The sequence below is a fragment of the Molothrus ater genome, chromosome 4, assembly GCF_012460135.2.
Source record: "Molothrus ater isolate BHLD 08-10-18 breed brown headed cowbird chromosome 4, BPBGC_Mater_1.1, whole genome shotgun sequence".
NCBI lineage: Eukaryota > Metazoa > Chordata > Aves > Passeriformes > Icteridae > Molothrus > Molothrus ater.
Window position 1 is genome coordinate 34370590 of NC_050481.2, and position 27774 is coordinate 34398363.

The window sequence follows — 27774 nt, forward strand, 5'->3', positions numbered from 1 at the left end:
CCGATTAATTGAAAGGACATCATCAACACATTTCTACTTTAAGAACCAGCACTGCCATAATTTCTTAATATGCAATCAACTTACAGAGAAAAACCACTAGTTTAGTCTCATTTTATACTGAATTCCTGATGGCTGAAAGAGTTAGGGCTGTTCAGCCCCTAGAGAAGAGATGGTTGTATGGAGACCTCATAGGAACCTTTCAGTATCTCAAGAGAGGCTACAGGGAAGCTGGAGAGGAACTTTTCATCAGGAGCTACAGTAATGGGAGAAGGAGTAATGGACATAAACTGAAAGAGGGGAAATTTAGGTTAGACATTAGGAAGAAATTATTTTCCATGAGGGTGATGAGATACCTCGCCCAGGGAGGTAGTGGATGGTCCAGCCCTGAAGGGTTCAAGGCCAAGTTGGATAAGGCCTTGAGCATCCTGCTCTCTTATAGCCTTTAGATACTGGAAGGCTGCTATAAGCTCTCCCCAGAGCCTTCTCTTCTCCAGGCTGAACAACTACAGGTCTCAGCCCTTCTGAGCATCTTTGTGGCTCTCCTCTGGACTCACTCCAGCAGGTCCATATCCTCCCAGAGCTGATGGCCATGACTAAATAAATTTTTTCAGGACATGATGCAGTATGGTCAGCAGTTGCCTCTATGATAGTTTAATGTTCCATATTAAAAAAAAAATCAAAACAAAACTTCAGTAAAACTTCAACTTTTGAAATCAGCCAGTAACTTGAGCTGTGAAAAAATTTCTAAAAAAAAAAAAAAATTACATTGAACCCTAATGTTTCCAAGTTGATAAGGGAAGTTACAATTAGAACAGACTCCCCCCCAAACCCAAAGGCATTGAATTTGCAATTTAAAATGGTATCAAAACTGTTGTTTAAGCCTTAGAACATAGAAATAAACCAAAAACTCATTAAAGCTTCAAACTTTGCAAAAAACTGACTTTCTTGTACAGGCTGATAAGAACAAAATATATAAAATCATATAAAAGAATTTGGTTTTATTATCTCCCAGGTGCTAGAAATTAAATTTTTGAATTTTGCTGTTTGTGCCTCAAGGTATGTTATACTGCATTTGGGATAAATCTATTAAAAAAGCAAGTGGGCAGACTCCTAAATAGAACCATAACTTAGCAATCAAATTAAAATAATTCCTATTCTCTTAGAATAGTATTTCACTTGGAAGGGACCTACAACAGTCCAGCTGCCTGACCAGTTCAGGGCTGACCATAACCTGTGTTAGTAAAGGCATTGTCCAAAATGCTTTTTAAACACCAATGGGATCATCGACCACCTCTCTAGGAAGGTTGTCCCAGTGTTTGACCACCTTCTCAGTAACAAAATGCTTTTAAACATCCAGTCTAACCCTCCTGTGGCACAGCTTTGAAGCATTCCCATGTGTCCTATCACTGGATACCAGGGAGAAGAGCTCAGCACCTCCCTCTCCACCTCCTCAGGGAGCTGTAGAGACCAATGAAGTCACCCTTCAGCCTCCTTCTCTCCAAACTCAACAAGCCTGAAATTCTCATCCTTTCCTCACAGTACATTGTTTCTTTCCCTGTCACCAGCTTTGTTTCCCTCCTCTGGAGGCATCCAAGGACCATCACATCCTTCTTGACATGTGGGGCCCAGAACTGCACACACCACTCAGGATGAGGCTCCCCAAGGCTGAATGCAGTGGGACAGTCACTGCTGTTGGCTGTCTGCTCTTGCTGTGCTTGATGCACCCCAGGATGGGGTTTTGCACTCTGGGTTCCAGGGTACACCCTGCTGACCCACACTGAGCAGCCACTCCTCCCCCAGTTTAGAGTTGTACCCAGCATTACTCAGTAATGCTATTTCTATATGAGTCACCATGAGGGAGCTGTGATCAAATAGTATCAATGTACAACACCCAGTCCACTGAACTCAAGACCAATCCTGCTACCACCATGACACTGCTGTGTAAAATATCTGATGTAAACAAATAGCTGACCAAAATAAATTAAATGAATACTGAATGTCCAGTGACTGCCTAAAGTCCAAAAATGCTCAAGTGTTAGGTAAGTCTCTTAGAAGTAATTAATAAATAAGAAAAGAGAAACCATGACATTTTCAACACATTGATATCAATCACCTGTGAAGAAGATGCAGGCAACAGCTCCTCTGATTACTCAGTCACTCAACAGTGATGACAGAGGAAAGCTCCTGAGGATACAGGCAGTGGTAATGGCCCAAAGGGGAGCAATTCACAAAAACTCTCAAAAATCTCCCTGAAAGGAGTCAGCTAGGTATATTAGGTATCTAGATTTTGTTTCACATTTACTAGACACGCACACACACAAAATAAGTCAGCCCGTCAGCAGAAGATAGGAACATACATAAATATATGGCTGAATAAACATAAAAATTAGTGAGTTTTTCTCCTCTCTTCTATCTAGAGAAGGCAGCCAAGCACCTGCCTGGTGGGCACAAAACTATGCTCCTGAGCCAAAGGTGTAATTAAAGAATCATCGTCTCCTTGCTATTCACATTTTCCTTTTTCACCTTCTTCCCCTTTCTAGGCTGCTTCTTTCTTTAGTTCCTCACATTTTGAAGTGTCAAGAGCTAATGAATCACACATTATTTGTATTTCACTGTACACCACATAATCAAGGTGTCCTATTTAATCACTTTGGTGTTGAAAAGTTTCCTGTGAAATAAAGTATTTGTCACTCAACACATATTTCTGTAACAAAACATCTTTTATCATTATCATACTGTTACTGAATGATTTTTTTCCTGAAGAAAATCATAGATATTAATATTTTGAAAAATACTTCAATGTAAAACATTTTTTTCAGAAAGGTAAGATGCTGAACATTTTAATCTAAATTAATTGATTGATATTCATCCAATAGAAATGCAGATATGTGTAATTTTTGAGTCCACATACAACCCGTTTCTTATAGCATTGAAAGAAGTAAGGAAATTGTCTTCAGGAAAATGTCCATTTTTTATATGGCCTGATATTGCACAGATAAAGTAAATTCAAAGTTTTAAAAAATAAAATAATGCAAGCTAACACTGAGACACTGACAGCAAAAAATGAGACCTCTGTGAAGACTGCAACAGGTAGATGTTTTGTTTTCACAGTTACTGTTTGGCTTCCATTGCAAAAGAAATTCCTCATCACTCAAAACAACACTAATAAGCATTTATAATGCTTGATAAGGACAGTATATTCCATTTTGATTTATGCAACAGAATGACCCAATGTCCACATGATACACTGGAACAAACTGCTCAATCATATAGGAAAAGAGTTCCCACATTTCAACTTTTTAGAATGATGTTCTTTATTTACCCCAAAACTCTGGACATCAAAAGGAAACTCAGATTATAATAGAACAAGAGCAGAAGTTCTGACCAGACCATTTGGTGTTCAGCTCTCCCAGAAGAGTGTACCACACAAGCTTCCAGTCATTAAGCTGCAAGCCTCCAGGACAGCCCAAATTCACAGCATGTGCAGTGCAGGCAGTCTGCACATACAGACTGGTTGTTTGCCTGGTGCCTTACAAACACATACCAACACCATCAATCTGTCTGCAAACACCTTTTTAATGGATAGATGCATTTCTATTTCCATTATGGAGGTCCTTAAACTGCACAAGAGGCATTCTTCCAGTCTGAAGACATCCTGCTTTGAGGTAGAGCAATAGAAAAAAAACGGAATAGTAGATTGTGCAATTATTCCATGACCTCTGTGGTAATGAAATTCAGTACAATTTTATCTTTATGCTGCGTATAGTTAGCTTGCTTCTACATATAAATATATATAGCTAGGAATTTAAAAATTACTTCCAAGGCTCCTTGTGTCCTTTGTCCAAATGTCAAGAATAAATCATTAACCATTAGAATGCTTATTTCAGATAGAATTGAACATTACATCACTGTGCCTGAAGCAGATGGAAAGTAAAGGCTGTTTTGCAGGCTTTATGATTTGCAAACACTTTTCATGAGTTCGTGTTCTATAAAATATGTTGGGTTTCTAGACTACTACTACTGGTCATAGTTTTCAGTCTATCTTGTACTTTATTATGTTACCCTGCAAAAAAACCCACTCGGTTCCATACAATTGTTTCAATGTTCTAGGTGCTTCATAGATATAAAAAATAGTTTATATGTATATATACATATATATGCATATATACATTTGAAGTATGACAACATCTGCATTGTGTGTGCATGTAGGCAAACAAGACCTTTTTCTGAGATTTCTCTTAGAAATTTAGCATATAAATCTAGAATCACTGTAAACTGTACACAGCTAGGAAATTTATGGATTTACATCATGACTTAAAAATGACAAAGAATTTTTTGTGATAAATATATTTTGAGCTACAAATCACATTATCTTGACTATATTTCATGCTATATGTTAAGCTACACATTTCTCAACTCACTCCTCAAATGCATGAGATCGACTCTGTTTCTTTCTCTATATTTTGGCTAAAAAAGAAAAACATGCATTTGCACACAGAAGCAAGTGTAGTATTCCTTAATATACATACATGTGCTATAGTTCTCAGATCATTTAAAATTTTTTTTTCTCTTTAACAGGTATTCAGAGCTAAGCAAAACTGTCTCACTAACTGCCACTGAAAGTGACAAAACCACTCATGAGTTTCTATTATGACAGATAATTTTGGTTAGCTAATTATAATGTGGACCTTTACATTTTACATTTTGGGCATCAAAAGAATTTCATATGATGAAATGTTGAAAGCGCTTGGACCATTTTTGCTGAAGAAGAAAACAATGGGATCTTATAAATGTGAATAAATACCTGGAGGGTGGACATAAAAACAGAACCAAGCTCTTTTCAGTGGTTCCCAGTGACAGGGCAAGAAGCAATGGGCACAAAGTGAAACAGGAGGAAAGAGCTTGCTGTGAGAGTGACTGAGTTTTTCAGAGAGGTTGTAGAGGCTCCATCATCAGAGACATTTTAAAGTTGTCCCAGCAACCTCTCAACCTTGAGCAATTTCTTGGTCTTGAGTGACTTCTTCTAGGTGGCCCTTCTTGAGCAGAGGGGTGGAGCAAGATCATCTCCAGAAGTCACTTTCAAACTCAACCATTCTGCTAGTCTGTGACTCTGTAATTACTGGTGTGTAGCTGGGTAAAAGTTTGGGAGCAGGAGTATTTTACTGATAATTTCAAACATCTCAACAAAAATCAATTCATGTGATGGTATAATTTAATTCTTCATTTACTAGACCTTTATTCAGATTCTCTGTGCTAGTTGCACAGATTATTTGGGGAAAAAATTATTTTCCTTTCTTGCTCCTTTTACACTAAGCAAAGTTTTCCACCTCCAAACTTATTTCTATATTTGTTTCAGGTTTTGAGAAGAGAAATAGAGCAAATCAAAAGCCTGACCCCTTTGTCTGATCTTACAAAACAATTGATTTTAAATCTCTCCCAATACAGTGAAGGAATTTAGAAGTAAGGTTTATAAGAAAAAAGGACAAATCTTTATGACACTAGATATCACTTATGCAAAAAACTGAATTAATTTCAAATAAACTAAAATAGCAAATGAAACAATTGAAGATAAATAATTAACTGCTTATCATTCACTCTAACTCTTCTACCCTAACTTACAAGGACCAATACCTTAGATTTATCACTTGCAGAGTGAAGTGTTACATGGTATGTGCAAAAATAGTACCAAGTGGTCTAGGGAGAGGGGGAAAAGACAAAGAAAATAGTAATATATAGTTCCTCAATATAAGAAAATTAGGATGTTCTCTGAAAAGGGAATATACTTCAGCTAGAAAGCTGAATTACAGTATTTACTCTGTACTGAGGCTACATTCCTGCCACTGCTGAGAATCTCTTTCAAGAAGCTAAAGAAATCAGTTCCCTGGCATCACTTACTGACATCAATGAACTTCTAACAGCCTCCTCTGTAATACAGGAAAAACATCCTGACAGACTGGCATCTTACACGACGAGATTCATGCTGCCCACAAATGAACACTACAGAGGGGCAGGCTGCTAATCCTTACTGCCAGTGAGAGCTCTCACTAATAATTAAAAGACCATCTGGATGAACTGTGGACATGGGAAATCAGTGCTTGCATTACTAAATCTACCTTTAGTCCTAGTGAATGAAATTCTAGAAACATCAAGAAATAAACACATGTACACAATAACCTTGTGAATAACTGCATTAATCTCTAGTTTTCCTTTCCTGAGCAGTAAATTGCCACAGATGCTTGTCTCTGACACTTGTCTGCATCCTTTAGCCTTCACACACTATACACTGTTGGCTATTGTCAGCTTTTCACTCAGAAAAAAACACTTTGAGGCTCTCAATCAGTAACATTTAAAGTTGGTGGACAACTCTTCTAAATTATTCCAATCTGTAGTGATTTTCTTTTAAATTTGCTTTCCTAATGTTATATATCCTGTTTTCTATGAAGTCTAGTTATGATCCAATGCTCAATTAAATGGTCAGAAACATCCCAACTGACTTGGATATGATTTTACAAACTCTCTTTTTTTCTCTTTGATAGATTCAAACAGGGTGAAACACAGGACCAGACAGTATTACTATTTTCTTTGTTTTTCTGAGCTGCAGCAGTATTTTTTCACTTTGCTAAAACTGTAAACTCTTTTTCTATTCCTTTTCTGAAGCTAAACCTTTAGAAAGAAGGTAACTACATAATACCAGCGATTTAGTGACCTCTATCTTTGACGTATCTTTTAATCCTCTTAAACTGTATATACAGAAATACTGAAGAGGTTGGTCAGCTTTAACTACTGACCTTAAAAGAAAACTAGAAAAAAACCCAAGATTCCTATGAGACATAGTAAACTTTCTTAAAACCTTCAACCACACCTGAATTTGAGACAATCCTGCTGAAGAGACCAAACAGAACAAAACTGTCTTAATTACTTACTTTCCACTTACACAGACTTTAGTACTCTCTTTTTAAATGTTCTGTACTCTACTACTGTTCTCAGCATTCTAAGAAATTTCTACTAAAAAGAGGAAAAAAAAACCCAAAAATATTGACAGGAATTATTACTGAAGATTAATCAATCCAGGATTTCTTATGACTTGTACTCTTAGAAATGGTAAATAGAAGATTTTTTTGCTCTTTTGTTTCATACCTCTCTACTAGTAAAGACATACCTCTGTATTAGTAAATCATAATATAAAGCCAGTTAATTTTAGGGGGTAGTTATGTTTTAAAGGTGCTACCATACTAATGAGCTAAAGCTTAACAAGTGGATAAAACTGAACAAGTGCTGATGCCTGCATGTGAGATGGCTGTAGCACTTGATGTTGCAGTATCAGCAGAACAGTTAAAACAGATGCCACAGCTAATTTCATAGATCTGGGTGCCTTCAGGAAGGAAGTAAGGTTTTTCATTTTCCATGAAGACTTTAATGTTTTACTTAGAGAATTTCTGACATGTAAAGCAATATGCATCTGTGATATAAAAGAAAGATATCAAGAAAAATTAAAATTTGTATTGTATTTTGTGATGCAGATAAAAAGCAATACAGTTGGGTAATTACTATACTTTGAGGCACAAAGGGTTGATCTAATATTTTTATTAATACATGTTTTCATAATGCTTATTCATCAAGAATATAAAATAAATCTGAATTTAAAAATACAAAACCTGCCTTCTTGGCAGTAAAAACACTCAAGATGTGAAAATCAACACTGAAATAGATTTAGATTGTGCTGACACTTGTACATATTCTTACCAAGACTCTGAGTAAAGCTGTAGTAACCTACATAAAGACTCAAAGGTAGCTATTTTGCATACAAAATAAGAATGGGGGGGGTTTAAAATACATCTTTCCCTTGCTTAAAGACACTCTGAAGCATGTAAAAATTGTCCTGCAGAGTTATTGGTAAACAAATTTCTTCTAATACTGTTATTTTTTTTTCTAACACTGCATCATCATTTCAAACTTTTAGAAATTATCACAGCTAGAAGTGAGTGATGTGAACATGGCCTAGGTGTTATCATACCCTCAATGCACAGACACATTCAGAGTAGAGTATCAGTGAATACACACAGCCACATGAAAATGTTCAGTAGTGCCTCAAAACTTCACACCAACCAAGAGAACAATGGTTCCCAACTGGGAAAGAATGGTCAAGCATTTATGCAAGAAAAGCAAAAGTGAAACAGTAAATCAATTCTGTACTTCTGTCTGTATGCTCAAGAGGGGTGAGAATGATTTTTTTAGAGAAAACTTCTGCTTTTAGGTGTAAGAACCAATTGTATATTTACTATTGAAAGAAAGAGGATATTGTGTAACCAAGTAAGGATATGCTGGTACCCACTTTTTTCACTGAATAATAAGTTACTAGAATATTTGCTTAAAATTAGCTCAAGTAGAAACTAGTTACTACAACAGAGGTCAGCTTCAAAGAATGAATGAGATACAATATGCATGTTAAAAAAAAATAAATTGAAAGGGCTACCATATCACCAGGATATTAATGAATTTCTGTCAATTTCAAGTGTAGCAGTTGTAGAAATATCAGCAATAGCTGCCAAAGACAGACATTCCAATCCCGGTCTTTTAAAGGACTTTGATATTTTAAAGAAAATACTAAAAAAATCTGGCAGCTATTAAAATAGTCACTTCAGAAAAAGTGATACTGCAACTATTTAACAGGGAGCAGAGATAGCACAGTTGAAGTACTAAAGTAAAAAGGATATTGAAGTACTAAAGACTCAATTAATATTATTGAGAAGTGGTTGCCAAAAGGTTATCACATGTTCTTTAAATACCACTCAGCTTACATCCTACTTGAAGAGAACTTCATGAATCTTATTGATCTACCTTCAGAACACTACTGAACCATCATCAGTCCATTCCTGAGCTTCCTAAGGATCTCAAGCAGCTTCACTGTCAATAAACTGATATACTTACAGAAAAAATAATTCATAATTAGGTTATGTAATTAGCACCACATGTTTTATCTTCAAAAAAATAAGAAGGAGGCGCAAATTAAGTAATTTAAAGTAATTACCTGATTCACAAAAAGACCTGATTTTTCTAGCAGTTATGTTCCACTGTTGAGTAAGGAAAGACTTTTAAATATTACTGCATATTGATGGTATAAAAATAGTATCAGTAAAAAAGTATTACTAACACATCAGTAAATGAGACACAAACATAAAGGCATCCTTAGCTTATTTGTACATTGCATGAACAGAAAGATGATCCAGATACTTAGCATATGATCTGCATCTCTTTGGTTATTTATTCTCAATACAACTACTGTGACACTCTTGTAAAGCCTTTAATGTACCATAAGATTGGCAAGGCCCCTTCATTTACATGATTAAGGCAATTATAGCCATAATAATTGAATGCAGCACCATTTTAATCGTCTGGACTATATGTAAGCTTCTGCTTTATAATCCATGGAAGCTGGTTGGTGAAGTGCAAAAGAAAATAATGAATATATCCTAAACGAAGCATGCTCTCATGAGTAACTATAATAGAGTTTATTGTGCTACACAGACTAAACTTTCCAAATAATTTGCATGCTTTGGGGACTCTAGAACTGAATTTGTTAATTAATTGTTTCAAGATCTAAGTTAGCATTAATGATTATAAAACCTAAAATGAAAACAGCATTAATTATCTTCCTTCATTATAACAGCTTGCCTGTCTTAAAATTGCAGGAACACACAGAAAACCACAGGCTGATACACTGTAGATAATTTTTTTGCTTCTAAAGAAATATTCACCATTGGGTTCATTGGAGCTTCCCCTCCTACAAAAACACAAGGGGAAAGGAAGTAAAGAAATCAATCAAGCTAATCAAAATTTTCATAATAAATCATTTTAAAGCAACCTCCTCTAGAACAGTCTTTTCCCCTGTGACAAGTATATGAATACTTCATAAGAATACAACTCTGAATGACTGATTACTCATCTTGTATATAATGAGTCTTTACCTAAAAAGAACCAGTGCATAAATGGCCCTGAGTCTTGGAACAACCCCACAGAAATCAAGGATTACAAAAAAAAAGCAATGTAGTCTAAGCATTTACCCCATGTGTATAAGCTCGCTCTCACATACTTTTAGTGAACCTGCTAGCTTTGGGATGGAGTTGGGGAGTTCACCCTGAACTGCTCCCTGCACATAGCATGGACAAGCAGTGCCATGCTGTGCCCAGCTCCTCAAACATGCACACCTGTTTTCTAAGCCACAGTTTGCACAGGACAGGCGTGCCCTCTCTGCCCTGTGATAAAAAGGACTCACACAGTGAGCAGTGAAGCAACACTGACATTATTTTAGAAATCAAAAACTGTATTACACAACTATTTTTAACACAAGGCCAGATCTGCCAGTTCAACACTCACTTGCTCGTAATAAGAAACATGAGGAGCAAATTCTCCAAGTGCAGTCCACCACAGTAGGATGGAACTGCTTTCCACAGCATTGAGATCTTAGGAATTTTCCATTTAAAAGTAAATTTGTGGATGTGACATACATACCTGGATTTGACAATACCAGGATTTTGAGTACTCAAAAGCTTCTGAAAGCAGCCGTAAAAATTGGAATGCTTTGGAAATAAACAAGCCAAATGAAGAGCAAAGACAATGTGGTTCTAGAGAAGATTGTTGTTGCAAAGGTGTTTGGGAACTGTGAACAAAGAGCTATTTCCAGTGACAGGCATGTAATATTCCCATCTTCCCTTTAGCACCATAGCTCTTTGCAATACTGCCTACAAGCACTCAGCTAACAATGCTTCCTCAGTATTACACTTCATCCTGGAAACCATAAAATGTTCTTCTTCAAAGCATTCTTGAGTATGTTCTACAGTGTTACAGGGATTACTTTTCATAAACACAGCATATGCACTCTAGCTTTTTTTACAGTATTATTATGGAATGAGCAACCTTCCCTCAATGCTTCACTTTTTCCTTGTAACAGCCAAGCTCAACCAAATTTTAATTTGCTCTGCAATTATGACCTAATTGCAGAGAATATCAAAACTACAGATGACTGCTCAAGCCCATTCTACCTTTTCACTTTTTTACATTATCAGCTCCACTCTGATCTGAATTAATAGTATTCTTTTACTAGAATGTCTCTGCCTCATTGCTCTATCTGCATTTGTGATACCACTGATTTTCTGCACAACACATACTTCTACTGCTTGCTCTCAAATATTCTGATCCCTGTAACAACAGAAAGAAAAACCAAAATTTTTTAGCCAAAAGGTCATCTACCAGTGTAGTAACCAATTCTAGTTATCCTTTTCGAATTATAAAGGTGTTTTAAACAAAGTGGACACACACTATCCCATGCAGGAGAAGTTTGAAATTTTAGGAGAAACAGCCATCTGGAGCAAAACTGAGCCACTTCTAGAGCCTAACAACAGCTTGCACAGCTGCATCTCCATTTCTCCAGTCCTTCAAATAAAGCCTCCTCACTCCCACATCACACATGGACAATACCTGGCAAGCAGCCTATAAGACTCCTTTCCAGCCTTTCCCAGGTTCCAGAGAAAGGAAGCCCAGGTATGTGGGTGTGCTCTGGTTAGCTGACAAGGGAACCAGGGATGGTGGGCACACAGGTCAGACCACCCTCATCCCAAACACATTCTCTGTCATTCTACACCACATTAGATTGCTACTAATCACACTACATTAGATTATTACTAATTATGATGGAAAAGTCTCTTTTTAGAAAGTCTTAGCATGGAGTTTGATTAATGAAAAGAAGATACTGCTGACAATTTTACTTGGCTCAGTGTCACTTGAGAAAAAGAAGATATTCAGTTAAAAATTTTAAAGAATTATGCAAAAAATTTATCTTAGCATTGAAGAAACAACCAATAAAATTAACTCCACTGAGTTTTTGTTATTACACAAAGTAATGAATCCTAAATAAATGCCTTTTACAAATACAGTAACACAGTATTTTTGGGCTAGCAAATTCCCTTTTCGTCATATATATGGAAATAATTTACAAATCCAAATGAATTGTTGCAAAGATTATTATTCTGCTATCTCAGAAACAACCCATCATTTATAAAATATCTAGTAAACACTAAAATGTGGTAAAACAATGGTACTTCTTATTAGAGATCAAGTAAAAAATGGTCTATCACTCACCTTATACACAACAGAGAAAAAAAGAACATTCCTAATGAATTAGGCTACCAAATATCAAAGCATAAAAATCCACAATCCATCAATTTTCACTTTATCTTCAAATAACTTCAAATTATACAGAAGGTATACTTACAGCTCACCATTACTGTAAATGTATGTAACAAAGTAAAAAAGGTGAAAAACAGTAGCTTGAATGGTTGGATAAATACAGGTTTAAGATGAATAGCATTAAGTTTGAAAAGTAAAAGTTATGTATTCTAGTAAAAAAAGCAATAAAAGAAAAATGAACATTTACTTGTAAGTCAACACCCTCTGAAGAACTACAATGTATATACAATAATACATTTTAGTTTCACCACACTTTTAAAATCAAAAGGTTTCAGAAACAATAATAATAGAGTGTTCAGAAACATCAGTAGAGTAAGGAAGTTTACCTATGGATAATGCATTTTCCTCTATCAAGGAAACTAAGTCACAATCTTATAGCCAATTTACATTTAAATCAATAGCATGATTAATGCTGATGCCAGCAGTAAAAGCAAGAGCAGAAATATTAGCCCAGATTCAGTTTTTGTTGTGAGCCCACAATGACACCAACCTCAAGTAGTGTATATCAGTACAGATAAGACAAACTCCTGGATTTGAGTGCTTCCACTGATACCACTCATCATTATGCTCTGTCATTTCAGGCTTTATCTAAAGACTATATTGAGAAAAATCAGCAAAAATTATGAAAATTAATGAAATTAATGAAAATTAAGCAACTAAAATAGCATAGAGAATTTATTGTTGCATTTTATAGAACTGCAGTAGGAATTACATAAAGAAAACTTATTGAATATAAATATATGGCTAAGAAGCACAGTAAACTAGAAAGCTGACAATTACCCAAAGCAAATTTAACTCACATATAATAAATGTTGCTACCCCCTATGCTCCCAGACTACCAAGACCACCTCCTTCCATTTATTGTGCATATTCCTCTGAGAATGTTAACTGAGAGCAGCTTGCCTGTAATGAGAACCAGCACTTTTCCCTTTGTGTTTCTTTTTATAGGCTGGTCACTAAATTTGCTGTAACAAGCATGACACTATGAAATTAAATGTTACAATTAGATCTTTTAAAAAAAATTTAAAACATACTACCGTATTTGTAAATAAAGGTCAAACAGCAATATAACATAACAGGTCACTGATTGGCCTAGAACATGTTGGTTTGAACATGGATTTTTATTCTGTTGATGTCCTGTAGTTACCTTTTCAAAAGAGAAATAGGGGATTATAAAACAGCAGTATCTGTCATTGAAAGGCAGAAATACAAAGAAGAGATTAAGGAGTTAACACAAGTGGTAATTTTGGCCCACAGTCTCTTTATTTGTGCCTTCTGGACACCAGTCAGTGTTCTCTCTGAATGTAAACAAAACAAAAGCTCTTTTTTGGCATCTATACCTGTACTCTATGAAGAGTAGTAGAGGTCATGTATTGAAAAGATGATGCTATGCAAATTAAATCAGAGGATTTGGGAGAGTGCTGCTTGGTTGTTTGTCCCTCTATTTGTTTTTCAAGCATTGATGCACACAGAACAAACCAGTATCCACAGTGTCTTTAATCCTACTGTTATTTATCCCCATCTCTACAAAGCAATTAACAATTTGGCAGAATTCAGTATAAAACAGGATGCAGCTGAGAGGACAGTCATATTCTGTGATTAAAGTCTTTCAGACTGAAAATACTTTGAACATGCAACGTTGCCTTTTTACCTCCTTCTGGCAAAAGCTTAGAGTCAAAGAGTATGACATTTGTAAGAGCTTCCTTGTTACCTACATAGTGCTCCTCAGATGCTGAAAGAAAGAGAAGCTCTTTTTTTTCTTCCATGAATATAAGCCTAAATCTCTTATTTTAGTGAAAATATCAAGCGAGCACTTAGCACAGAATTTATTAGAGATTAACAAAAAAATTATTGAGACTGAATTCTTCTATTTCAATAGCTACTAAAAATTCATATTCAGTATTCTACCAACAATGATACAGCTTTTTGCCATTTAAACTGCAGGGCCTTCAACTGGCCCTGAGCTTTTGGGTGTGACTGCATGTCCCAGCTGAATCTTGACTCTATGTCAGGGCAGAAGCACAGCCTTATTTCTATGATGAAGGTATCCAAAGATAATTGAGAAGGATGCTGTACTACACATCAGCCAAATCTTTGAAATAGACTGTCTGGGAGACCAGGATCCTGGACATGTCACAGCACACTTTTGTCAGAATGTTAGCGCAGCTTGACGGGGAAATAAAACAAAGCACTCTGTCAAGATTTTTGATTTTAAGAACAATTAAACTTTCCCAATGTGTGCACTCTGGAGTAGAGCAAATTTGAGATAACTGACAATGGATGCTCTTCTTAGATACCTTTGAAGTTCTTTAACCATAGCTAACAGCTGTCAGCCATACACTCATCTGCTGACAAAATTTATGCAGAAATGCCTGTGGTCTTCAATGACCACACCTTGCATCATCTGCATTTTTTCTTACCCATCAGACTGAAGAGCACAACAAGTAAAGGACAGGGCTCACTACATCTGAGAGCAAAAGGAACATGATCCTATTTGAAAGAAAAAATTGTGCCCAGACACTGCCAAGGGGACAAAAGACTCCTCAGTTTTGCAAAAATATGCAGTGCACAGAATCCTTCTGAGCTTCTGGTTCTGCGTAACTACTGAAAAAAGCCTCAAGAGTTCTTAGGAAAATCAAGATCTTTAGATTCTCACTCAATGAAATCCTTTCATTCAAAGCTGTGCAACTCAGTATGACCTGGGTACCCCAAATCCTGGCACATGCTTGAAAAGGAGATTGGATCAAAAGCAGGACATGAGGCAATGGCTATGCGTGGAAAACAAGATGCTTCCTCACATGTCTCTTTAACACCTCTGTCACAAGTGCTACTGCTTCCCATCCATTCTGCTTTATCTTCTCATTGTGCATCTACACAACTTCCAAAGCCCTCCCTCTCTTCTGTACTCCCCATATTCATTTACTTTTAACTTTGTGTTCCTCTAATATTGCCTCTAATGCTCTGCAGATGTCCCTCTCTCATCTGTTACCCTAAGTTTGTGTTTTCTGTCTCTTGTTAAAAATTACTGGAGTACCTATTTTAGTTTATAGTTTATGTGATACCCATTGCTTTATCTAAATTACAATCTAAATTAAAATCAAAGATGGCAAAGATTTTTATTTTACTGTGAGGGGTTTTTTTGTTTATTTTTTGTGGGGGTTGGGTTTTTTTTTGCTTGTAATTTTTGTTTCTAACAACTTACACTCTAGATCCAAATCAAGATCTTAGCCCTTTCATTTATGGATTTGACCTAAGAGACCCTGAGCATCAACTGGGTTCAATGTTTCTAAAGGTATCATTAAAATGAGACAGCCTTCACAAAAGGCTGGATCCCCTCACCTGCCTCATGCCTTCATCGGAGATAAGGATTAGATTAGTTCACTTCCAACCAAAAGGACCCTATGATTTCATTACTAAGTTCATATACATTCTAAGAAGAAAATCTGTTTTTCTGAATAGTGGTTGAATTTTGTTTCTCAAAGGAGTATAGGGATACACACCAAGACTATTTTGGGAAAGTTCATAAACATAGTATGCTCTCCAGATACACCAAAAAATCAGCAATTTCAATCTGAAAAGAAGAAAAATTGTCCCAAACAGCCTAGGTAGGGGATGTATTTTAGGAAACCCTTACTTATGCTATCCCTGAAAAAGGAACAGTAACCTTACCTTGCTTGTTTGGCTCCATCAAATTTGTAAGCAACTGACATAGGTGTACACAGCTTAGAATCATGGAACCATAGCAACATTTAGTTTGGAAAATATCTCCAAGATCATCAAGTCCAACCACAAGAACAAACTCCATTACAGAACTCTATTTAAAGACTGTATTCTTGTAACTGTTCTTAGAAGAATTTCTGCTGTAAGAAATTTTGTATTGTCACAATAAAAGCTGAAATTTCACTAATGATGCTCAGCTCGCTTTTGTGTTTCTCAATTTTCCTGGCTTTTGGCCTCGTAAAGAAAATATATTAACAAATTTCATAGAATTTGGAAAAGCCCTGTGTTCGCTTGCTCTGACAATCTGTCTGGACAGGATTAGAGTTAATTCCTATACCCATGAGACCTTTTTTCCTTTTCTTTTACATAACTAGGCACAAGTAATCTTGACTCCCTGGCAACTTAAATCATCAAGAAGATTAATTTTTTAAAAATTCCAATTTTTGAAGAAAAAAATTATCTCTAGATTTTTTTCAGTATTTTAGCACAGGAATATGAAAAATTAAATATGCTTGAAAGAATACACACAAAAGATAATGGCATCAGGTGAAACAGCTTCCAGCAGAGAGAAGGCTGATTTTATTTTGGTAAAAAACTAAGGGCAATGATAGCATATTGAAAGACTAACACTGGAGAATGATAGGCCTACTACTCACAGAGATGCTTTTTGCCTCATTATCTTAATTTCACTTCATGCCCACTGTTAAGCAAATATTCCCATATCCACCCTGGAGATAGAGAAATTATTGCTAGAGGATGCTGCAGCCACATTAAGGTTACACTCACTGTATATCTTATCAAAGGGGCCACAGTAGCCACACAATGCTGGGTCTTCCAGTACTTTTCATTTTATTTAACAATGAGAGAAGATTATATATTTATCTATTTATTTTCAAGATACTTCATGAAATTGTAAATTAATGCTTTAAAAAATGTCAAGACTATCATTTTGTAGAGGAGCTCCAGCACAAGGAGTATTTGATTACATATATTCAATTAATATTTAATTATACAATCAATTATATTGCCAAAGATGAAAAAAGGGACCTAAAGAAGTGTTTCAGAGCAGTTTTTTAATTGACTTGTATGCCTGCACACAGTTTAATCTTTATAGTGGTCATCTTCATTCATTTTTAAAAGAACATTAATTTGTTTTTTAAACTAGAAAAAAAAATTCAGTTTTGGCAGTAGCTACAGCTTATAATGGAAAGTAAGACTATCCTGCACAATAAATCTGGAATAGTGCTTCAAATAATGAAATATTAGTATTAATGCAGGAATGCAATATTTGTTTCTTTTATGGTTATAAGGTTACTACAGGAAAAAATCATCCGTCAAAACTAATTTATCTGTTTTTTCAATGTATTTTACTCATCAAAAGTGTTACTATACAGACAGAACAAAAAGATGCATCTAACAGAGATCAGTCTAAAGAAATTTTAAAAATGCAGACCTCCAATCATGCTTTCCTTGACAGATTCAGGCCCATGGTAGCCTAAAACCTCATGACCACACTCTATTCAGAAACACCAAAGACAATATCATGTTTTGTTTAATTCCACCTTCTGTAATCACCTTGGAGCCACTGAAATACAAATATGCTCAGCCACCATTTTTCCTCTCCAGTTTGTTCCAGCTGCACCCAAAATGCCTCCTAAGAGGCACTGCAAAGCAACTTCATTTTCTAGCAGCATAATCTCATTCATGGTCCAAAAGGAAAGCTGATTTACTCTTATCAAGCACTTTTCAAATGAACTTGCTTACATAATCCAGCCATTACTAACAGTTCTACAGCTCAACTGCTTGCTCCTAGGACCAGCAACAAGGACTTCTAAGTTTCCTTCCTTTCTACCACACTCTTGTTTTCTTGAATATTTAACTGAAAACACTGAGGAGTAAGGAATTAATTTCTTGACTTAGAAGCATCTCAAGGAGTATTAAATAGAAAATGAAAAAAAGAAAAAAAAGAACAGCACTAACTCATACTACAATAGCTCATTTGAAAAATACCATGCTATTTTACTATAGGTACAATTTCAAAACCCTTGGCAAAGAAACAACCTTGAAGAAAATACATCTGGTTTTATTCAAGAATAATGAGTGTTTCTAATAACTGTAATATTCCATGTGCAAAATCTTCCTTCCTTCTGGAAATAAGTATTAAAAATAGTACACAAATTACCATCACTCACCTCTCCTGTCATTTCTGCCTGCATTTGTGGATTTGTCAGAAGGGCAAGGGCAACGTCCTTCACATTTCACTGAAATTTGTTTTCCTGAGACACAGGCTTGATAGTCTAATTTGCACTGTAGGGAGACAGAATGACTATCATTAACATAAACATATCTTATTAAAAATATAAACTTCGAGGAAATTTGAAGCAATCTCTCATGAAATGCTTAAATCTTTGCATACAGGTGAGAAGAAAAGTCTTCTGCAATATATACTACTTTTGTAACAAAAATTAGATTCAAGACAGGTACAAAGTTTTTGATTCCTAGACTGGCTACAGTCACAGACCCAATTCAAGCATGAAGGCACTTGTGGTGTGAGACTGATTTGAATATCTGTGTGAAATGGAAGCAGACTGCATTGGTTTTATCTGTATTCAACGAGCAAATAAACACAACAACCATATTCATTATTGATAGGAAGCAATAAACAGTCAATTTTCATAGAATTTATCACTGAATTTCTATCTTTAGGAAGACAGTGTAATGGTAAAAAAGCATTATTGAATAAAACAAAAAGCTGTGCCTAATGTAATTCTGCATAGTGACTATCTTTTCTAATACAGAAACAGATTCATTTGTGAGGTTTTGATCTGTGCACTTACAGCTCCAACCCAGAAACCACATAAAAGTTAACTATATCTGAGAAACAAAATTGTTGTCTCAAGCATATAGAAATAATGTAGTTAAAAAACATCTACATTAGTATCATTGTAAACATTGTCACTCTTACTTTTTCTTCCAATAAAACAGTTTTTTGCACAGAGATCTTTCTCTGGGATGTTTTGTCAATGTATTATCAGGAAAAATATAAAGAAGAAACAAAGAGGAGAGAAGCATCTACAAAGAGATTTTTTCCAAAGCAAAAGAAGAAAGATTGTTATGGAGAACACTTCATCCCTGAACAAAAGATGCCAGATGTCTCATTAAATAGGTAAAGGACACAGAAGCATATGAATCAGAAAAGCAGTTCAAGTAACAAATAAAAATATGAAGTGTTTTCTGTGCATCACAACACTTCAGAACAATCTCACCAGAATTTGTCTCTTTTATTCCCTGACTCATATTTTGTTGGGGTACATAACTTCACTGTAATGTAGTTCCATTATTTGATTCTCAGGATTTCCAGAGAATGCTAAAGTCAAAGTTTCTGTCTCTCCTAAAAATATGTAAAGGGTGGGAGCACTGTAGCTATGAAAGAATCAAGGAGCCTCCTGAAAGACTGCTAGTTTCCACTAGTAAATAGATGTAAGCACTGTGAATTTACAGAACTTTGTCCACTTTTTAAGCAGTCACACTTCTAGTCTTGTCACGCTCTCATGCAGTTCTATATCTTGCATAACCCGAAGTGCATCACTGTAACAAAATAGTATATTTTTGCACCATTGCCAGTACTAAAAAGACAGAAATAATTACCTCAAATTTTGAGTACTTCAATAAAGTCATTATTGTACTTCAGTTCTGAATGTCTCACTTTTTGCCAAAAATGCATGGTTAAAAGAAAATGATACTAACAGAACCTTTAAATCCCCCCCAAAAATCCCAACATAACTGTTCCAATTGAAAGCTATATAGCAGTAATATCTCATAAAGGACTAAAAAATGGAAATAAACCAAACACCTTCCCATGCTGATTTTGAAACCACAGAATACTTTTTCTATCTCAATTATACTGGCAGTACAGGAGAGTGTTTGCATTACTATGATTCCTACCAGTCCTCTCTCCAGGAAGTACATGACCCAATTCATATTTTAATGCTCCAACCAGTATTTGGAGTTTGTGGAATGGATTACCACTCAAATTTAATACTCATGTCTGTTAAAAAGACATGTCTTTCTAGTTTTAAGATCTGAGAGTTTTTATTATTCAAACTTAGTATTTTAAGGATTCAAACCTACAGATAGCTGTAACTTTAGGCTTTTGATTACACCCCTTGGTGAGACTGCCACTTAATATTTGACATATAAACCCATTCCAGGTCTACTTTACTGAGAAACAGAGTATGATGAGGGAAGAAAAAAAAAAGTAATACTTCCATTTAATTTCTGAGGATTTCTTTAATCCTTTCTTGAGAGATTATTTATTATATTATTTATTATAATCTAGAGAGATTATTTTTTACAGACTCCAATGCTCCTTTGATTCACTTGACTGTTGCTGACGAGCCTAGTAAATACTTCATAAGTACTTCAGCTGGCATCATGAATTGCAAGTTTAGTCTTTTTTGTTAATTTTTCTTTGAAGTTGTCTACTCAGTCCTATTTGCAATCTATCTATTTGCAACATCTACAAACTATTTGCAACACTATCCTTTTAAACGCTAAAAATTTACTGCTCAACACCTGGCACAGGCAGAGATACATGAGATACTGAGTGCAAGGTCAGCACACAACACTTCCATATCAGTACTCCCATTCACAGGTATGATAAAATTTTACCCTCACTGAACTCCTTTTAAGGACAGGCAGGTAGCAGAGATATATTCATTGTTTTCAGAAACAAAGTAACATCATGGTGCTTGCATAAGCTGAAAATGAATCAAGGCAGTTCTGACAATTTCCTATTAACTGCTAATGACACCAGGAACAGAACTCTGGTTCAAACCTCTTGTCATCATTCCCCAAATTAACAGTGCACTAGGATGCTGTAAAGATAGCTCAGTTAAATAAAGGTGGGTCAAATTTCCTTCAATGTTACTCTTAAACTGGTAGAAGAGCAAGCAACATACCTGAAAAACTCCACAGAAAAAAAATCACTGAAATGCAGGCTATGAGGACACAATGAGAAATAGTGGTCAAAAAGGAGAGGTGGTGTGAGGGGATTCATGCCAGGGCAGTAGTCAACTTGATTTCCTAATCACATCTCTTTCCATGACTTTTCAATGGTCTTGGGAATCTGGAGAATTAACAGGAAGCTGGCAAATAGTGACCCACTTGCACTTCCATGCCTGGTAAAACTATGGAGGAGATTATTCTGGGAGTTACAGAAAGACACATGAAGGACAATGCAACCACTGGTCACAGCCAGGACAGCTTAATGAGGATGAGTCCAACTTGACAATTCCTTTTACACCAAAGTTACCCCCCTAGCTGACCAAGGGGGGCCAGTTGATAAAATCTTTCTGGATTTCAGTAATGCTTTCCATGCTTCCTCTCACAGTGCCCTTGTGGAGAAAATGTCCAGCAGACAGCAGGATAAACCCATCAAGCAAAGTGTGAGCACCTGGGTCAAGGGTTGGACACAAAGCTCTGTGGGGTAAATGGGATAACATTAGGGGATTTTATTAGGGGAACATCAGGCTGGTAACCAGTCACTGCTGGGGTTCTACACAGCTCCACTGTGCGGCCAGGGATCTTCAAAGTCCTCATAAACAACTTGGATGCAGGACTCAAAAGTACATGAATCAAGTTTGCCAATGATATTCAGTTGTGAGGAGGTGTTGATTCCCTCCAAGGCAGAGAGGTCTTTCAGAGAGACCTGGACAAATAGAGGTGGGCAATCACCAACTATATGAAGGTCAACAAAGAAAAGTACCAGATCCTGCACCTAGAATGGAGCACCCCTGGATGAATAGAGCTGAACTGGGCAATGAGTTGCTGGAAAACAGTGCCATGGAAAGGAAACTGGGGTCCTGATTAATGGCAAGTTGAATTTGAGTCATTGTGCCCTGGCAGCCATGTAGGCAGCCATGCCCTGGGGTGCATCAGGCACAGCATCGCCAGCCAGGCAAGGAGGAGGGGATTGTCCTGCTCTGCTCTGGGGCGGCCTCACCTCAAGTGCTGGGGGCAGTTTTGGGTGCCACAACATAAAAAAGATCTAAAGCCATTAGAGAGCCTCCAAAGGAGAGCCACAAAGATGGTGAAGGCCTTGAGGGGAAGCCGTGTGAGGAGTGACTGAGGTCACTTGGTCTGTTCAGCCTGGAGGAGAGGAGACTGAGGGGAGACCCCACTGCAGTCTGCAGCTTCCTCATGAGGGAAAAAGGATGTGCAGGCACTGATCTCTCCTCTGTGGTGATCAGTGACAGGACTCAAGGGAATGGCCTGATGCTGTGCTAGGGGAGATTTAGGTTGGATAGTAGGACAAGGTTCTTCACCCAGAGGGTGGCTGGGCACTGGAACAGCTCCCCAGAGACATGGTCACAGCACCAAGCTTGGCAGAGTTCAAGTCTCTCAGGCACATGTGATTCTTGGGGCTGTCTTGTGTAGGCCAGGATCTGGACACGAAGATTCTTGTGGGTCCTTCCAACTCAGGTTATTCTATGATTCTAGAGGGTTGGAAGGTGAGCTAAAGGATATCCTATTAAACATGGAACAGTTTTAGAAGATAGAAATACACAAAAAATAGTCAAAATATTAAAATAGGCTGAAATATAATGTAATTCAATACAGAAAACTCCTATGTTCTACTGTTACACAGTATAAATAATCAAGATATTAACAACAAGCTGGAGCAACTGGCTAGACGTGCATTCTAAAGGAAAAATAGAATGGATGATCTAGTGATCATTAAGAACAATTGAACAGTTTTTAAAAACATCATACCAGGATATATAAATGTTAGGGCAACCTACAAAACATTTAAGATAATTTCACATAGCTCTGGCAGCACTGTACAGCTTGCAACAAGGTTTCAAACAAGACAGGAATTAAACAAAAAAGGAGTAACAGGAATAATGAGAAATCTAGAAAATAGTCACCAAAAAGAGACTGAAGGACTGGGTCTTAAGAAAAGACTATTCACAAAACAGCTGTCAAATAGTCAAAAGACATCTGAAAGGTACCTGAAAAGAGTACCACAATGAATGTTACAAGAAATAATTGTCTTGAACTCCTGCAGAGAAGTAATAAATTAGATACTAGGCAGACTTTTTAAGAAGGGTAGTGACATCTTAAAACAAATCATTGGAGAAGCTTTTTGAATCTTAATAATGGTCTTCACAACCAGGATTAGATAAATCCATCAGGAATTCCACCTGTGTAGCTTATCTTGCTTTGGAGAACATGGGAGGATCAGTTGACAACAAGCTTATTCAGTTGGAAGCACAGTACAGACCTGCTCCAGGAACGAACCAGTGTCAAAAGATTATTGCTTGCATAAATCTTGTTCATTTGGAGAAGTGTTTGAAAGATGTGCAATGAATGAACTAGGGAGAAGGCAAAAAGGGAAAGAAAAGTAAGGCTTATACTGGACTATTGATCCTAGATAATTTCAGTAAAATTCTGTTTGGTACTGAGTGTATTCGTGCTCTCCTGAGCTCTTGAAAACCTGATATATGATTTGGGAGCATGGTAAGTATTTTTAGATAAACTAAAACAAAAATTAGTTGAATATATAAATGCTTTGCAATGTGAAATATGAACAAAAAATCCTTAAATTGGATATCCACACCTCACATATAATTTATTTGCTTTCATCTGCAGAACCATCATCTATCTGTAAAAAGACATATCACGCAGAGGGACAGTGTGTGAGACACCTGTAAATTAGTTGCTATTTGCAGACTTCTCAAAATATACAGGGAATAAAGACATTAAATTAGATGAGAAATTTAGTTTAACTGTCTGGCTACCATATAATAAAAGACATAAGAGTGTACTGACAACAATTTCCCAATAAGATACAAGGGAGGGATGTCCATTCTGGGTGCTAAGTGAGTAAAGTCCTCTGGAAGAAAGCAACAGAATGAGAACTGCATTGTAAGTCTGCCCAAAAAGAAAGATAAAGTCCTTGTGCAGCACGGACTCTGGCATTTCAAATAATTTTATCAATTTGCTTTTTCTCATAGACTTAATTCTCGCATTCCTTTTTGAGAATGCTTCAACCTCAGTGCTAGATAACATTTTTCCACAACAGTACTGTCTTGCCAGGAATGTCTAGTGGCTTTTAAACAAAACTAACTCAAACTAAGTAATGACGACAGCCTTAACTTCTCTGGTAAGTGAAGAACAGAACCTCATGAACAGAAGCCTTGAGGTACAATCTGCAGACACTCCCCTCCAATCCCTCTTTTCCATCTGTATACATCCTGGGCAGCTGGAAGCAGATCTGATACATCCCTACAGCACACAAGTCAGCAGAAAATAGCTGCCAGGATATTCATCTAGATATCCAGTGAATACTCAAGCCCTTCAAACTGAAAGACTGAAGTCCGGCCAGATGCATCAACACATCCTCTCTAAACAGGAGCATATCCGTAATATTGGACAAAGTGTGAATTCAGTGTTAAGAGTCTTTCAGATATTTTCATCTGCTGAGGTGCTGATACTTACAGAAATACTTTCTAGAACACCATCATATTTAATACTGAGCATTTAGTAAATTGCTTTTTAGAAAACTAATAATTAATATTCATGCAACTGTAGTGTGTCTCATCTTTGGAAAGTAACCATCTCCTTTAAGTGTACCTTATCTCAACGACAGCTCTGTAGAAGTCTCTGGTGGTTTTGTACAATTAAAAATCAAACAGGACATGCTATCCAATTCCAAGGAAAAATACAAAAATAATTAAATTCAGATTCCCCCTGATAATTATCAGTTCATAAGCTACAAATAGAATTGCTAGGTTTATTTGGAATATCTATTTAAGCCTATATGTTCCCACCAAAACATGCTCACAGCTCTTTCTTTCCTGTATATTTTCTGGATGATCAACAATTCATGGTCAGATCAATGATGAATCCTGTATGATGCAATCAAGGGATCTCTGAGAAAAGAGCTCATTGCTAGAGTACCACACAGATATATTTTTCCTAATGTCATTGTATGCTTCACAGGTAGAAATCTTTCCCACAGAGCTCCACATTCATGCATCAATACAGATGTTTTCTCTCTCTTGTTAGAAGCTGGTATCTCTGACAGCTGAACAGAAAATATCTGATTACTCAGTACTATGTGCTTTCAACTTATCTTCATGCTGTTTTCTTAACCACCTTCCCCATTTTCAGACTTTATTCCTATTTCACAAAGCTTACATCCATTCCCCAGCACAAAATTTGCCTCTACTGTATTTGGTGCAAAATGTTATGTGAAATTATGCCCTCAGATTTGAATCTAAGTCAAATATGTAAAGAAAGTATCTTTTTAAACTCAGTTGGTGGTTCCTGTCACCAAACACATTAGCAGGGTGGGTAGGGTGAGTGTTGATCAGGTGCATTCCGGGTCCAGTTCAACACAGACCATTAGCTGATACAGAACACGGCAGAGAAGCAAAGGATTGCTTCATTCAAAAACTTTAGGCTGGCTTAAAATGAAAGTGAAAATATGGCCAAAGTTAATGATATGGTAAACCTAATTTGGAAAATTTTATGTGATTTGGTTTTTCTTCACAAAAAGCAGCCAAGAAGGCATAGAATTTTAAGCCAAATGCAGTTAGGCATAATGCCAAGAAACCACATTTTCAACAAATTCAAGTTTAAGAATGGAAAAATTAATGTGCAAATCTATCCATGAAACATCACCCAGATCTACAAATGCCTTTTTGTCTCATCAGTAACCTGCTAAGCATGTGTATTACTCACCTAAAAAATAGGAATTTGGATAAAAAGCTTTTCAGTAAACAAGTACTGCTATTTAAAATGAAAACAACTGTTGAATATATCAACCATAAAGACATGCAACTAGCATTTTGATCAGAAAAAAACAGGAAATGTGTCTATTGAACCAAGATCCTGAAAGAAAATATTTTGTCATTGAAAGAGCACTGATGATACATTTTTTATGAAACTATGAACTAGAGAATGCTATTTTCATGACAAAATGAAAACCTGTATGCACAGTTTTCTTCCCATCCACCTTAACTAACGTCTGTTTCCTTTAATGCTCTGCAGTGCAATAGTATAAAATTTAAAGCTTGAAATCACTGAAATCAGGTCAACTAGATAGTCAATCTTTTTTTGGGCACCCTGGAACACACATTTAATCATAGAAATATGCCAATAGATGCCTACTGGGATTATTTAAATTAGGCACCTACTTATCTTTGCTTTCCTACTTAGAGGCTATTAGACACATATGATGCTTAGGAGCTTCTGCAAATCCTTCAAAGAACTTATCTGCTTTTAAAATCAGCTGTCTGAATTTTTAGACACCTACTCAGTTCGAAAATATATAGCTCACTATCTTATGCTATACATATGGCAAACAGGCTAACTACTATTTTATATCCTCAAGTAAGAACACAAAGCTTAACTAATGGTAAGTCCCTACTCGAAATACACTATTTCTAGTAAATTGAGAATAATTCATAATAATGCTTTTTAGTATTTGTGTAACAAATGCAATATATTTCCTCAAGTCCAAATCAGTATTTCAATAATCCTTGAATACAATAAATTGTGTAAAAAGATATTTAAAATTAAAAAAAATATTGCTTTTTAAAAATTTATTCACAAAAGGTGTAAAAATATATAGCTATGTTATATATTATATCATGCCTTGGCTTATTCCAAAAATATAAACATTGATGCAGTCCAGACTTTTACTAAAAGCTTCTGGTAAGCATTCTTAACATAAAAACCATAAATCTCTTTCTGATATATTCAAGCATATGCTCAAATTCTGGCTCTTATTCAGAGTTCTTGCTGTATAGTCCAAACCTCAGCACTTCATCAGGCTCCTTGTTTCAAACTTCTCCATCACATTTATCACCTGAGCTAGAGATGCACAGAATGTGACTCAACACTGTGTCTATGCAAAATCCTTGGTGCACCCCACTGCTGGCATTCAGTATTTTGCAATTTGAAAAAATTTTCTTGAGAGACAGAAAAATAAGTATTTCTCGGATTAAAAAAACTTTACATTTTCAAGTTCCTACTACAAATTTGAAAATTAACAGTCAAACAAGACATTCACCCATTTTTAAAGGTGAACGAAATAATTTCATTCTCCTACACAACCATCTTAAAAACAGCTGACTACATTGGTTCAAAAGTCAGCTAGCAAAGCTCTTCACTGATTTTCATCTGACATGCAAATTTCTGAATAATGGCGATAGTAAAATAGAAGTAATGGCAAAGCTGTAAAACCTTGTAACAAGACACAAATGGGTTCTAAAATTGTGGAATTTTTTGTTAAAACAATTTGCTTATTCCTTATTAGTATGCAATATCACTGTATTTTTAATGTAATATGACTTCCTAAGCCATGCCAGCTGATTGCATTGCTAATTAAACAAGTTCAATTCATCCAATTATATCTAAGTTGAAATATTTATAAAGTTGTATGTGAGCTAAAATAGCATCTAAAGGGCATGTTCATTAGTTTCAATTACATGAAAAATTATAAAAGTACTAAAAGCAACATGCACAGACCTAGACAGTCCATACTGGGTTATCCCATCAAAGTTTCATAGACATTTAAACAATTCTTTGTCAACTGTGGTGAAGGAGGAAGGAAAAACAAAAAGGAAAAACCAGTGAAAGCAAACAAAAAAAAAATTTCTATATATTTGGTTACAACTAGGTGAAACACTCAGGCACTCTCAGTTTTCTTATTAGCATATGGCCTGTACAGCTCTCTGCTTTTTCGCTCACCTAAAATGTATGCTAATATTCATTTGAACTGCAAGAGCTAGATTTAAT

General features: G+C 36.0%; 1 protein-coding gene across 1 annotated transcript in view; it reads right to left on the reverse strand.

The window, feature by feature from the left end:
• The window catches only part of SPOCK3 (SPARC (osteonectin), cwcv and kazal like domains proteoglycan 3), a 167290-nt gene that overhangs the window by 30555 nt on the left and 108961 nt on the right, over positions 1–27774 (reverse strand). The window contains exon 6 of the mRNA XM_036382411.2: positions 18156–18270. Within this exon, the coding sequence (XP_036238304.1) occupies positions 18156–18270 (115 nt within the window). The remainder of the gene's footprint in view (positions 1–18155; positions 18271–27774) is intronic.